Genomic DNA, 16,313 nt, shown 5'->3' with positions numbered 1-16,313 from the left:
TTTAATAAATAGTTTAATCATAATAATGTAATAAATAATTTATTGATAATAATAATGTAATAAATATTTTAATAATAATAATGTCATAAATATTTTAATAATAATAATGTTATAAATATTTGAATAATAATAATGTTATGAATATTTTAATAATAATAATGTAATACATATTTTAATGATAATAATGTAATAAATATTTTAATAATAATAATGTAATAAATATTTTAATAATAATAATGTAATAAATATTTTAACAATAATAATATAATAAATATTTTAATAATAATAATGTAATAAATATTTTATAATAATAGTGTAATAAATACTTTAACAGTAATAATGTAATAAATACTTTAACAATTATAATGTAATAAATACTTTAACAATATTATTGTAATAAATACTTTAATAATAATAATGTAATAAATATTTTAATACTAATAACGTAATAAATATTTAAGAATAATAATGTAAATTTTTTTAAATAATAATAATGAAAAAAAATATTTTAACAATAATAGTGTGATAAATATTTAAACAAAAATAATGTAATAAATATTTTAACAATAATAGCTTAAGAAATATTTTATTATTAATAATGTAATAAATATTTTAACAATAATAATTTAGTAAGTATTTGAATAATAATAATGTAATAACTATTTGAATAATTATAATGTAATATTTTAATAATAATATTGTAATATATAGTTTAATAATAATAATGTAATCAATATTTTAAAATAATTATTATTTTATAACATTATTATTTAAATATTTTTAAGTAATACAATTATTATTATTTTAGTTCAAATATAATATATTTTTAATTGCATTGTGAAATATAAAGGCACTAGTCAATTGTTAAAAAACATGCACAAAGTTGGTTTGCGATCTAAAAAAGGCAAAACAATGCTACACAAAAAATAATATTAAATAAATGAAAACATAAAAATTTCTGTAACAAATATTTTTATTTTTTAAATTATTAATAAAATATTTTAATTAAAAGAAACAAAAAGTTTGCAATCAAAAAATGACCAACAAATGCTACATAAAAAATGTAATAAATAAATTATATTAAATGTTTTATATTTTAAATTAACCAAAATCTATTTAAAGTTGTATAATGAAATAATATTTGTATTTATATATAAACAAAAACTGCACAAAAGTGTGCCAGCTTAAATAGAGTTTGCAGTAATATGGAATAACAAGAAACATAAATATTAAAATATTAATGTAAGAAATATTTAAAATTGCTTCACAAGATATAAAATTTATATGCAAACAAATTCACAAAAAAAGTTTGCAATCTAAAAATGACAAAAAAAGCTACATAAAAATAATAATAAATATATAAAACTGTAAATATTTAAATATTAATGTTAGAAATATTTTAATTATAACAAAATAAATTATTTTAATTGCATTGTGAAATATAAAATAAATTAATAATGCACAAAAACGTTTGCAACATTAAACTGTGAAATGCAGATCCAGACTGGGCCTGATAATGTTGTGTGCATTTGTAATGGTGCATTTTCTCCTGCTGTTTGACCTTAAAGAGCGCGGCGTCCTCCTCCCGGTTGTAGTCCTGTTTCCCAGCATGTTTCCAGGGGATGCGGAAGCTGCTTTTCTCTGCGTCCTCCCACACCAGGCCGGGATATTTCCCAGAATCCACCTGCTGGATAAGCCAGTTCCGCAGCTTCCCGTTCCCAGAGCTTCCAGACATGAGGAGGATGTGAGCAGAATCTTCATCTGTGCTTCACAAACTCCTGTGCTTCACTTTTCTGGAGACTTTCTGCTTCATTTGCATGTTTTTGGGTGGGGCTTCAGCAGCAGCAGCAGCTGTCAATCATAGCACTCAAACTCAGCTCTTTATTTTCAGTACTAATGTCTAAATATGACTAAAGCAAAGTAGTAATGGCTAGATAATATTAAACCTTACCTTAAAAAGTAAAAATAATAATAATATTGACAAAAAATAATATATATATATATATATATATATATATATATATATATATATATATATATATATATATATATATATATATATATATATATATATACATACATACATACATACATACATATATATATATATAAATATAAATAAATATATATATAAATATATATATAAATATATATAAATAGTATGTATGTATGTGTGTGTGTATATATGCTTTAACAGACTCACTGCAAATTATCAAAAATAAAACGCTTGATTGCAGTTGTTGCATGTTGTATTTATTAGGTTTATGAGATTTATACTGTACATCTGTATGTATATATGTATATACACTCACCGGCCACTTTATTAGGTACACCTGTCCAACTGCTTATTAACGCAAATTTTAGCCAATCACATGGCAGCAGCTCAATGCATTTAGGCATGTAGACATGGTCAAGAGGATCTGCTGCAGTGTGAAGCGAGCATCAGAATGGGGAAGAAAGGGGATTTAAGAGACTTTGAACGTGGCATGGTTGTTGCTGCCAGACGGGCTGTTCTGAGTATTTCAGAAACTGCTGATCTACTGGGATTTTCACGCACAACCATCTCTAGGGTTTACAGAGAATGCTCCGACAAAGAGGAAATATCCAGTGAGCGGCAGTTCTGTGGGCGCAAATGCCTTGTTGATGCCAGAGGCCAGAGGAGAATGGCCAGACTGGTTTCAGCTGATAGAAAGGCAACAGTAACTCAAATAAGCACTCGCTACAACCGAGCTCTGCAGAAGAGCATCTCTGAACACACAACACGTCCAACCTTGAGGCGGATGGGCTACAGCAGCAGAAGAGCACACCGGGTGCCGCTCCTGTCAGCTAAGAACAGGAAACTGAGGCTACAATTCACACAGACTCACCAAAACTGGACAATAGAAGACTGGAGAAACGTTGCCTGCTCTGATGAGTCTCCATTTCTGCTGACACATTCGGATGCTCGGGTCAGAATTTGACCAACAACATGAAAGCATGGATACATCCTGCCTTGTATCAGCGGTTCAGGTTGGTGGTGGTGGTGTAATGGTGTGGGGGAGATTTTCTTGGCACACTTTGGGCTCATTAGTACCAGTTGAGCATGGTGTCAACGCCACAGCCTACCTGAGTATTGCTGCTGACCATGTCCATCCCTTTATGAGCACAGTGTCTCCATCTGCTGATGGCTACTTCCAGCAGGATAACACACCATGTCATAAAGCTCAATCATCTCAGACTGGTTTCTTGAAATGGCAATGAGTTCACTGTACTCAAATGGCCTCCACAGTCACCAGAGCTCAATCCAATAGAGCGGCTTTGGGATGTGGTGGAACGGGAGATTGGCATCATGGATGTGCAAATCAGCAGCAACTGTGTGATGCTATCATGTCAATATGGAGCAAAATCTCTGAGGAATATTTCCAGTATCTTGTTAAATCTCTGCCATGAGTGATTAAGGCAGCTCTGAAGGTAATAGGGAGTCCAACACATTACTAGTAAGGTGTACCTATTAAAGTGGCCGGTGAGTGTATATAGTCTGTAACAGACTCACTGCAAGTTATAGAAAATAAAACGCTTGATTGCAGTTGTAGCATGTTGCAGTTAATTAATTTAATAGGGCACACACTTTTTCACACAGGGCTATGTAGCGCTTAATTGGCTTTATTTTGCCTCAGTAATAAAAACCTTCATTTCAAAATGCAGCAAATATAAAAATGAGTAAGGGGGCTAACACTTTAACACACCACTGCGTGTGCATTTTTATTATAATGAATTTATTAAACCAGTCACAACAATGCAGAGATGGCAAAAGTACACACATCCTTTACCTACTGTAAGTAGAAGTACAGAGACTCATGATTGAAATGAGTCTGGAAAAAGTAAATGCACTGACTACACTTTTATATTAAGTGAAAGTAAAGAAGTACGGCCTTAAAAATGTACAAAAGTAAAAAGTATTAGTTTCAACCACAGTCCAAACATATGCGTTATAGGTGAATAATAGGTACTAATACTAAATTGGCAGTAGTGTAGTGTGAGTGTGTGAATGTGAGTGTGTATGGGTGTTTCCCAGACTTTTTATTATAATTAATTAAATAAACCAGTGACAATAATGCAATGAACAGCATTAAATTGCACTCCCTGTAAAGCAATATCACTATAAAAACACTACTGAAGTCCACTCCTGCACACACAAATACACATCAATGATTAAAATGTAGTTAATGTTTCATGATATAGCTTTAACTATTGTTTCCCCCGAATATTTAGTGATTTTAAATGTAAAGTGGGATTATTTTTGCGCTGTGATGTAGTGTGATGGCGATATGGAGACTCATATTTGCAGGTTTCACTGTACTTGACTGGATGCATGTTTCCGTTGACGGCTATTATTAATGTGTATATGATATGATTATTGCTCAGTCTCATGAATTCCCCTCGGTGTTGAATGACGGGGCAGTTTTTGTGCACCTGTGGCTGTTTAAACTTCTTGTGTTATGACTGGACCACAGTGGCGGTCCTCTGGGACTATCATTACTCAGCACACACACACACACACACACACACACACACAGAAATGATTTTTTGTTTATGTGGAAATGCATTAATCAGTAAATTCCCCTACAATCTGAATTGAACAAAGATTTTTATATGCTTTATTTTTGTATTGCATTAAACACATATATAGTAAAAAAATGCACACTTGATTTTAAATGTATACAAATTAATTAATTTATTCATTTAATATTGAACCTATTTGTTTGATCAATTTAATTTATTAAATTAATTATTAATGAATATAACAATTATTTTAATGTCATTAATCTGTTAATTAAGGTATTTTAATTAATTTATTATGCTGTTTTTTGCATTGCATTATAACGTGAATTGCAAAAATATGCACAATTTACCATTTATTCCAGTTAATAATTCATTAGTTATTTAATGTAATATGAATTAATTTAATATTTAATTTGTTTAAATAATTTCATTGATTTATGAGTTACATTTATTTTAATATATATTTTTATGCTGTATTTTTGCCTTGCAAAATTATTTTACAAAATATTCAAAATGTGTTTTACATTTATTTAAATTAGTTAATTTATTCATTTGATATTGAATTTATTTTATTTATTTATAAAATGTATTAAAAATTTATTAAATATTAAATAAATGTATTTTAATAATTTTTATGCTGTATTTATGCATTGCATTGTAACATGCCTTGCAAAAATATATTACAAAAAATACACTTTACTGTTTATTCAAATTAATTTATTTATTCGTTTAATATTTAATTTATTTATGTAGTGAATTATTAATCAAGTTAAAATTTCTGTTTAATTACTTTTAATTTATTTATTGATTACATTTATTTTAATACATTTCTCATGCTCATTTATGCACAATTAACATTTATTTAAAAATGATTTAATTTCTAATTAATTTTAATTTAAATAATTTATTTAATGTTTTATTAAATAATTTAATATTTAATTTCATTGATCTACTAATTAAATGTATTTTTATTTATTATGCTGTATATTTGCATTGCATTATAACATGCATTGCAAAACTGCATAATTTAATTTACATTTATTCAAATCAATTTATTGATTAATAATTAAATTTATTTTAATTAATTAATTAATTATTATTTTTTCATTTTGAATTAATTTTATTTAATTTTATTGATTTATTGAGTACATTTATTTAAATGAATTAAATATTTAATTAGTTGTTTTTTAATTCATTAATTCAAATTTGTATTAATTATTTTACTGTTTTTTTATTTGAAATTTTATTAAAATTAATTACATTTTTATTTGAATTTCTTTATTTTTCTACATTTATTATTAATTAATTTTATATTTAATTAAATATTACATTTGAATTTTTACAATTTATTTAAAATTTTATACTGTGACTAAATAACGAATCACGTGTATTAGCATCTCATCTTACATATTACTGTGGTGTTATAATGCAATAAAAATATTGTACTTTTAATTATGACATGCATGAGTTTATTTTAATGCACACTTTAAAAGCATGTGTATGTGGATAATGTATACATAATGCATTTAATTTAAACTTTTAAAAAGCATCACATACACTATTGATTTAAATTAAATGTACACTTTAAAATCATACCACATATGTTTGAATAATTAAATGCACTAAATATATATTAACTAAAGCTTAGGCATCAAACGCATAATGTGCACTATGCATTAATTCTGTGCTTGTCAGTTAAATTCTTGTATTTTGCTGTATTTGATGCGTGTCGTGACTCAGAATGCAAACTCATTTTCCCAGAAATCTGTTGCGTTTTGCGGTCGGATATTCAAACCGATCCCGTCGTGTGTAAAAACAGCACCTGCTGAACTCAACTTTACTCAGCAAAACTGACAGATCAGCAGAATAAAAGTCACACACCCTTATTCAACCTGCTGAAATCAATATGCCTTAAATACAGAGAAATAATGCTGAAATAATGAAGAATATTGCAGCATTTAACATGCTGTGGTTTGTTTAGAAGTTATTTTTCTCATATGATGAATAACAATAATAGAGTTACTCATTAGAGGAGCAAAGCATACAAACATCTCACACACACACACACTATTCATTTAATACACTTTCTTTTTTTCATCATGTCAAATGTTTTTAATCGATTTAAATCAGTTAAATCATTAAATTTGCTGATAATATACATAAAATACGTATTTCACCCTTAATTATGTGACCAAATATTATATACACTCGTTACGGCCACTTTATTAGGTACACCTTACTAGTACCCTGTTGACCCCCTTTTGCCTTCAGAACTGCTTTAATCCTTCATGGCAGAGATTCAACAAGATACTGGAAATATTCCTCAGAGGTTTTGCTCCATATTGACATGATAGCATCACACAGTTGCTGCAGATTTGCACATCCATGATGCCAATCTCCCGTTCCACCACATCCCAAGGCTGCTCTATTGGACTGAGCTCTGGTGACTGTGGAGGCCATTTGAGTACAGTGAACTCATCGTCATGTTCAAGAAACCAGTCTGAGATGATTGAGCTTTATGACATGCTGCGTTATCCTGCTGGAAGTAGCCATTAGAAGATGGAGACACTGTGCTCATAAAGGGATGGACACCACCACCACCAGCCTGAACCGCTGATACAAGGCAGGATGATCCATGCTTTCATGTTGTTGGTCAAATTCTGAGCCGAGCATCTGAATGTGTCAGCAGAAATGGAGACTCATCAGAGCAGGCAACGTTTCTCCAATCTTCTATTGTCCAGTTTTGGTGAGCCTGTGTGAATTGTAGCCTCAGTTTCCTGTTCTTAGCTTACAGGAGCGGCACCCGGTGTGCTCTTCTGCTGCTGTAGCTCATCCGCCTCAAGGTTGGACGTGTTGTGTGTTCAGAGATGCTCTTCTGCAGAGCTCGGTTGTAGCGAGTGCTTATTTGAGTTACTGTTGCCTTTCTATCAGCTGGAACCAGTCTGGCCATTCTCCTCTAGCATCAACAAGGCATTTGCGCCCACAGAACTGCCGCTCGCTGGATATTTCCTCTTTGTCGGAGCATTCTCTGTAAACCCTAGAGATAGTTGTGCGTGAAAATCCCAGTAGATCAGCAGTTTCTGAAATACTCAGAGCAGCCCGTCTGGCAGCAACAACCATGCCACGTTCAAAATCACTTAAATCCCCTTTCTTCCCCATTCTGATGCTCGCTTTGAACTGCAGCAGATCGTCTTGACCATGTCTACATGCTTAAATGCATTGAGCTGCTGCCATGTGATTGGCTGATTAGAATTTTGCGTTAACGAGCAGTTGGTCAGGTGTACCTAATAAAGTGGCCGGTGAGTGTATATATAAATCAAACTATTAAAAAGCATCATGGACACTAAATCAAATGAATGTAACCTAAACGGATTCACTTTAATGCATAAGATACACACATTGCACGAGCAGATTCCTCTTTTCATTCTGACTCTCTCTTGAAGCCACATCTGTGCACACGGCACTCACAGCACTCGAGACAGAAATTGTGTCTTGTCTTGTGAGATTCTCGCACTTTCTTTTCCTCATGTGAAAACAGGGAAAGTTTGATTGAGTTTGTTTGTGGGATCTGAAACACTTTCTTCTTCAGCGTCACCTGATGATCGCCACTTTCACAGCCTGTGTGTTTTCTGAAAGTCTCAGTGTTTTGACTGCACATTTCTCTGCCTGTATTGCTTCAGTTCAATCACATGAGTTTTTCTAGTCCTCTCAGCGTACATCAGTCAGCCTGACTACAAATATTACAGTGAATTAGAGATCAGAAATGGCTTAAATTAGTTTAGTTAGTAAAACTAAAACAATGTAGTTGAAACCTGATTAATTTAATTTAGTTAATTGAAGAAACTCATGAGTAATGACTTTTTGTCCTTTCCTTTTTAACCCGTTTATAATCCAGCTCTCTCCAGTGCACTCAACCAGGTGAACTTCAACTAGTGCACTTAACTATGTGAACTCTATGGCACTCTATTGCATTTAACCAGGTGAACTCTCACTAGAGAATTTAACCAGTGGAACTCTCACTAATGCACAAACACTAGTGTGCTGCTCTTGACTATGTAAATCCTAACTAGTGCACCTTACCAAGTGAGTTCTAACTAGCGCGCTTAACAAGGTAACCCTAATAAGTGCATTTAATCGGGTGAACTTTAATCAGGTAAGCTCTAACTAGTACACTTGGCCAGGCCAAATAAGCTTTAACTAGTGTACTTAACCAAATGAACCCTCTGTAGTGCACTTAACTAAATGAACCCTGTCTAGTGCACTTAACCAAATAAATCCCGTCTAGTGCACTTAACCAAATGAACCCTTTCTAGTGTACTTAACCAAATGAACCTTGCCTAGTGCACTTAACCAGGTAAACTCTACGTTGTGCACTAGACAGGTGAACCAATGCATTTAACCCAGTGATGTGCATACTAGTAAACAATCAGCAGAATCAAATGAACCAGGTGAACTCTCACTAGTGCACTTAACCAGGTGAACTCTAACCAATGCAATTAACCAAGTTAACTCTTACTAGTGCACTTAACTATGTGAACTTTATTGCACTTAATCAGGTGAACTTAAACTAGTGCATTACCAAATGAACTCTAACTAGTGCATTTAACCAGGTGAACTCTCATTAGAGTATTTAACCAGTATAACCCTCACTAGTACTCAAACACCAGTGTGCCACACCTGACCAGGTCAACCTCAACTAGTGCACAAAACCAAGTTAACTCTAACTAGTGCATTAACTATGTGAACTCCTTTGTATTTCGCCAGGAGAACTCTATCTAGTGCACTTAACTACCAGTGTGAAGCACTTAACCAGTGAACTCATACTAGTAAACAATCGGAGGAATCTACTTAACCAGGTGAACTCTCACTAGTGCACTTAATCAGCTGAACTCTTAAGGACTGCATTTAAACCAGGTGAACTCACTTTAGTGCACTTAATCATCTGAACTTTAACTAGTGCACCTAACCATGCAGGTGATCTCTCACTAGTGCACTTAACTACCAGTGTGAAGCACTTAACCAGTGAACTCATACTAGTAAACAATCGGAGGAATCGAATTAACCAGGTGAACTCCCACTAGTGCACTTCATCAGCTGAACTCTTAAGGACTGCATTTAAACCAGGTGAACTCACTTTAGTGCACTTAATCATCTGAACTCTAACTAGTGCACCTAACCATGCAGGTGATCTCTCACTAGAGCACTTAATCTGGTAAACTTGTACTAGTAAATAATCAGCAGAATCCACTTAAATACTTTAGTTAGTGTTCACATGGTTAAATGCACTAATTAGGGTTACCTAGTTATGTGCACTAGTTAGAGCTTACCCGGTTAGGTGCACTAGATAGGGTTTACCTGGTCAAGTGCTGCGACCAGTAAGATTTCTCCTGGTTAAATACGTTCGAGTTCACATCACATGGTCAAGTTACTTTACTAGTGAGTTCACCAGATTAAGTGCACTAGTTATTTATCACCTGCATGATTAAATGCACTAGTTAGAGTTTAGCTGGGAAAGTGCAATAGAGTTCACCTAGTTAAGTGTACTAGTTAGAGTTCTACTTGTTAAATATTCTAGTGAGAGTTCACCTGGTTAAGTGGATTCTGCCGACTGTTCACTAGTCTAAATTCAGCAGATGAAGTGCACCAATGAAAGTTCACCTGATTAAATGTACTACTTAAAGTTCACATAGTTAAGTGCACTAGTTAGGGTTCACTTGGTTTAAATGCATTAGTTAGAGTTGTGTTGATTAAGTGGACTAGTAAGAGTTCACCTGGTTATGTGGATTCTGCTGATTGTTTACTAGTAGGAGTTCAACGGGTTAAGTGCATCACACTGCTGTTTGTGCACTATAGAGGGTTCTACTGGTTAAATACTCTAGTGAGAGTTCACCTGGTTAAATGCCATAAAGTTCACATAGTTAAGTGCACTAGTTTGAGTTCATTTGGATAATGCACTAGAGTTCACCTAGTTAAGTTCAATCGAGTTCACATAGTTAAGAGTTTGCTTAAGTACACTAGTCAGGGTTGACCTGGTCAAATGTGGCACACTGGGGTTTGTGCACTAGAGAAGGTTATACTGGTTAAATACTCGAGTGAGAGTTCACCTGATTAAGTGCACTAGAGAGCTCATTTGGTAAAGTGTACTTACCTGGTTAAGTGCAGCACATTGGTGTTTGTGCACTAGTGAGAGCTCACCTGGTTAAGTGGGTTCTGCCGATTGTTTACTAGTCTAAATTCACCAGATTAACTGCACCAGTAAGAGTTCACCTGGTTAAACGCACTACTTAGCTCACATAGTTAAGTGCACTAGTTTAGAGTTCACTTGGTTAAATGCACTAGTTAGAGTTGAACCGGTTAGTGAGAGTTCACCTGGTTAAGTTTATTCTGCTGATTGTTTACTAGTATGCATTCACTAAGCTAAATGAATGGTTCACCTGTCTAGTGCACAACTTAGAGTTCACCTGGTTAAATGCACTAGACACGGTTCATTTGGTTAAGTGCACTAGTTAGAGCTCATATGGTCAAGTATATTAGTTAGAGCTTACCTGGTCAAGTGTGGCAGACTGTTGTTTGTGCACTACTGAGGTTTCTGCTGGTTAAATACTCTAAGCATTTATTAGAGCTACCTGGTTAAGTGCACTAGTTAGAGCTCACTTGGTTAGGTGCACTAGTTAGGGTTGACTTAATCAAGTGCAGCGCACCAGTGATTATGCACCAGTGAAAATTCTGCTGGTTAAATACTCTAGTGAGAGTTCACCTGATTAAATGCGATAAAATCCACAAAGTTAAGTGCACTAGTTAGATTTCACTTGGTTAAATGCATTAGTTAGAGTTCACATGGTTAAATTGATTCTGCTGATTGTTTACTACTATAAATTTACTGGGTTAAGTGCACTAATGAAAGTTCACCAGGTCAAGTGCACTAGACAAGGTTCATTTGGTTAAGCGCACTAAAGTTCAATAAAGTTCACAGTTAAATGCATCAGATAGAGTACAGATGATTGAGTGCACTAGTGAGAGTTCACCGGGTTTACCAGGTGAACTCTCTCTAATGCACTAAACCATGTAAACTAACTCTAACTAGTGCACTTAATCTGGTAAACTCATACTTGTAAACACTGCAGATTTCAATTAACCAGGTAAACAGTGCACAAAGACCAGTGTGTTGCACTTGACCCGATAAGTGCGCTTGACCAGATGAGCTCTAACTAGTGCACTTATCCAAATGAACCCTGACAAGTGCACTTAACAAGGTGAACTCTCTATAATGCATTGAACCCTGTGAACTCTCCATAAACCAGTGTGCACATGACCAGGTCAGGCCTAAGTAGTGCACTAGGCCAGTGTCAGCAGGCCGTGTTGCTATATTTGATCATGTCTGCCCAGCAACAGCCCTTTGCCCCCCTCTGTCCCCAAATCCAGCACAGCTGCTGCCATATTCTTTCACACAGGCCAAAAACACACACAGACTTTTCTCATTTGATCTGAAAGAAAAACCGGAAAACCAGAGTTGCTAAAAGAGTTCAACACCTTGTCCCATAAGCAAGAAACAGTAAATGTCCTAATCAAATGTGCAGTGTTAGAGGAAGCCCAGGCTTGTGTACCCGGGACAGATGTTCTCAGAGCTGAGCTTGGGGTGTGGGGCCTCCAGAGCTTCACTAAAAGCAGATCAGAAGATCCAGCACTTAATCAAGAGCATGCAGTGAGTGTGCACCAAAACATGTGTTCAGTTAGTTTGTTTGTTTGATTGATTTGTTTGTTGATTTTTGGTTGTTTTATTTTACTTTATTTCTTTATTTTTTAATTGCTTTATTTATTGTAATTTATCATTTTGGTCTGTTTGATTGTTTTATAATTTATTTATTATTTATTTTGATAGATTTTTTAATTAGTATTTTTGTTTATTTTTGTTTATTTATTTATTCATTATGTGTTTATGATTTTTTTTGTTTTCATTGATTTTATTTATTTGTTTGTTTTATTTTTTAGTTCATTTTTGGTTTTATTTTATTTTATTATTTATTCATTTATTATTTATTTTGTTTGTTTGTATGATTTTGTTTAATTGTTTGTTTGTTTATTTTTGGTTATGTTTTATTTTATTTATTTGTTTTTATTTAGGAGATATAGGGGAATTGAATAAGCTAAATTGGCCGTAGTTGTGTGAATGTAAGCGTGTATGGGTGTTTCCCAGTGATGGGTTGCGGCTGAAAGGGCATCCGCTGCGTAAAAAAACATGCTGGAAAAGTTGGCAGTTCATACCGCTGTGGCAACCCCTGATTAATTAATGGACTAAGCCAAAAAGAAAATTAATGGATGAATTTTTGTTTGATGTTTTATTTATTTTTTTATTATGTATTTATTTTATTTTTTGTTTGTTTATTTTTGCATTTATTATTTTATTTTTTGTTTTTGTTTGTTAGTTTGATTTTTCTTGCATGTTTTATTTGTTTGTTAATTAAAATATTAACTATTATTTGTTTGTTTGTTTGTTTGTTTTTATTTATTTATTTATCCATTATTTATTTATTTTATTTTATTTTTATTTTGTTTGTTTGTTTATGTTTGGTTTCATTATTTTAATTTATTATTTTTGTTTGTTTTGTTTTAATTAAATTTATTTATTATTTATTTAATTGTTTGTTTTTGTTTATTTGTCTTTTTATTTATTTGTTTACTTTTGTTTTTATTTATTTTTTATTGTTTTATTTTATTTTATATTTTTTGTTTGTTTGTTTGTTTGTTTGTTTGTTTGTTTGTTTGTTTGTTTGTTTGTTTAATGAAGCAGGATGGGTAAAACTAAAACCAGCAGAAAAAGTCAATGTTTGGAATAAAATATCTTTAAAATATGAATTATTCATATGATATTTGATTTAAGTTAAGCATAATCTTTCAATTTTGTTTGGTTTAAGTTGACATGTTTAAAGGAAAATTCAGGGAAAAAAAACTATTTTACAAAACAGAAAAACACACACTCGCAAGGAAAATGTGTATTGATAGATCTGAAAATCAAACTATGAACTATAAAACTATAGTTATATTAACGATACTAAACTAACAACAATTACACTAAATGCACATAATTCAATATATTTAATACAGTTTGCATGACAATCTGACCCCTCTGTGTGTGTGTTTTCTGCTTTGCGCTGTCAGATGTTCACACAGATATTGGAGATTGTCAGTAAAATCCCCTTCAATTCCCCACGCTCTCTCTGCGCACACACACACTCGCACATGTAAACATTCGTCCATCCTGTCCTTCACCGAGCCCTCAGGGGACACTGAGGGACAAGAGCTACAGCAGGGACGCCCCCTCACACGCACACACACACACAGAGCCCACACCTGCGGACACAACCACACTGACAAACATACACGCATACAGCCACTCTCACACACACACACACACAAACACACACACACAGAGTCACTCACTCGTACACGTACACACTGATTTATTCATTCATTCACACTAACACAAATACACACACTTAGGCACAGGCACTCTCACACACATAAAGTCACTCACTCAATCACACACACGCACATTCATTCATTCATTCACTTTAATACAAATACACACACACAAGCACACACACACACACACACACACACACACACACACACACACACACACACACACACACACACACACACACACACACACACAATCAGACAGACACTCTATTAAACACACACAAACACACACACATTTATTCATTCATTTATTCACTCTCCTTCGGCTTAATCTCGTATTAATCAGGGTTCGCCACAGCGGAATGAACCGCCAACTATTCCAGGATATATTTTACACAGCGGATGCCCTTCCATCTGCAACCCAGTACTGGAAAACACCCGTACACACCCATTCTCACACACACACACACACACGCACACACACGCACACACACACTCATACACTACGGCCAGTTTAGTTCATCTATTCCCCTATAGCGCATGTGTTTGTACTTGTGGGGGAAACCGGAGCACCTGGAGGAAACCCACACCAGCACGGGGAGAACATGCAAACTCCACACAGAAGCGCCAACTGACCCAGCCGGGGCTCGAACCAGTGACCCACTTGCTGTGAGGCGACAGTGCTAACCACTGAGCCACCGTGCCGCCTGCATTCATTCAGTTTAACACAAATTCACACTGATAGACACACACTTAGGCACAGACTCTCTCTCTTTCTCTGTCTCTCACAAACACACACACACACTCACACACACTTAACAGGTGATTGGTATTGAAACCCAGTGCAGACCAGTGTGGTGTTCTTCAGCCACGGGAAGTGAAACACTCTTATCTCTTCCAGCCCTTTGACACTACTTTCACAAACACACACTGAATTCATTCACATTTAAGATTCAGAGCTGTAGAAACTAAGTTTATTGGTGGAAAACTGGAGGAGATATTGTTAAAACATCAATGATTAAAATCAATAAATTCACAATGCATTAATAGCAACAATAATATAATATATTTTTTATTTATATTATTATTTTTACTATTATTATCCTTAATATTACTAATCATATATGTTATACACTCACTGGCCACTTTATTAGGTACACCTGTCCAACTGCTCGTTAACGCAAATTTCTAATCAGTCAATCACATGGCAGCAGCTCAATGCATTTGGGCATGTAGACATGGTCAAGACAATCTGCTGCCGTTCAAAGTGAGCATCAGAATGGGGAAGAAAGGGGATTTAAGAGACTTTGATCGTGGCATGGTTGTTGCTGCCAGACGGGCTGCTCTGAGTATTTCGGAAACTGCTGATCTACTGGGATTTTCACGCACAACCATCTCTAGGGTTTACAGAGAATGCTCCGACAAAGAGGAAATATCCAGTGAGCGGCAGTTCTGTGGGCGCAAATGCCTTGATGATGCCAGAGGAGAATGGCCAGACTGGTTCCAGCTGATAGAAAGGCAACAGTAACTCAAATAATCACTTGTTACAACTGAGCTCTGCAGAAGAGCATCTCTGAACACACAACACGGCCAACCTTGAGGCGGATGGGCTACAGCAGCAGAAGAGCACACCGGGTGCCGCTCCTGTCAGCTAAGAACAGGAAACTGAGGCTACAATTCACACAGACTCACCAAAACTGGACAATAGAAGATTGGAGAAACGTTGCTGCTCTGATGAGTCTCCATTTCTGCTGACACATTCAGATGCTCGGGTCACAATTTGCCATCAACAACATGAAAGCATGGATCATCCTGCCTTGTATCAGCGGTTCAGGCTGGTGGTGGTGGTGTAATGGTGTGGGGGAGATTTTCTTGGCACACTTTGGTCTGATTAGTACCAATTGAGCATCAACACCACAGCCTACCTGAGTATTGCTGCTGACCATGTCCATCCCTTTATGAGCACAGTGTCTCCATCTTCTGATGTCTACTTCCAGCAGGATAACACACCATGTCATAAAGCTCAATCATCTCAGACTGGTTTCTTGAACATGACGATGAGTTCACTGTACTCAAACATTCAACGGACTCAATCCAACCTTTGGGATGTGGTGGAACGGGAGATTGGCATCATAGATGTGCAGCCGACAAATCTGCAGCAACTGCAGAGCGTCTAAAAGGGGGCGGGGCAAATAAGATTCTAGAGAGCATTTGATTGGTCAAGATTTATTATTTTTTAATAAACTTTTATTTAGAAAAGAAGAAATGTACAATATTAATCAGGAAGTAATCTGTAGGAACACAAGTACACACAATTACAAAGTAATAAGAACAATTATAGAAATAGAGAG

The 16,313-nt window shown here is 34.5% G+C and overlaps 2 protein-coding genes across 5 annotated transcripts in view; both read right to left on the bottom strand.

Moving 5' to 3' along the window:
- The window catches only part of irf4l (interferon regulatory factor 4 like), a 19,379-nt gene extending 17,598 nt beyond the window's left edge, over positions 1 to 1,781 (bottom strand). For all 4 annotated transcript variants that reach the window (XR_015518962.1, XR_015518961.1, XR_015518963.1 and 1 more), the window contains exon 1: positions 1,562 to 1,781. Coding sequence is in view for 1 of the 4 variants with exons in the window: in XM_087298902.1 (XP_087155028.1) it covers positions 1,562 to 1,735 (174 nt within the window). In the remaining 3 variants the exon portion in view is untranslated. The remainder of the gene's footprint in view (positions 1 to 1,561) is intronic.
- pycr3 (pyrroline-5-carboxylate reductase 3) overlaps positions 1 to 16,313 on the bottom strand; it is a 540,655-nt gene that overhangs the window by 8,388 nt on the left and 515,954 nt on the right. The window lies entirely within an intron of this gene.

The sequence above is a fragment of the Danio rerio genome, chromosome 20, assembly GCF_052040795.2.
Source record: "Danio rerio strain M-AB ecotype USA chromosome 20, GRCz13ab, whole genome shotgun sequence".
NCBI classification, from domain to species: domain Eukaryota; kingdom Metazoa; phylum Chordata; class Actinopteri; order Cypriniformes; family Danionidae; genus Danio; species Danio rerio.
This window is presented reverse-complemented; position numbering and strand designations above follow the sequence as displayed.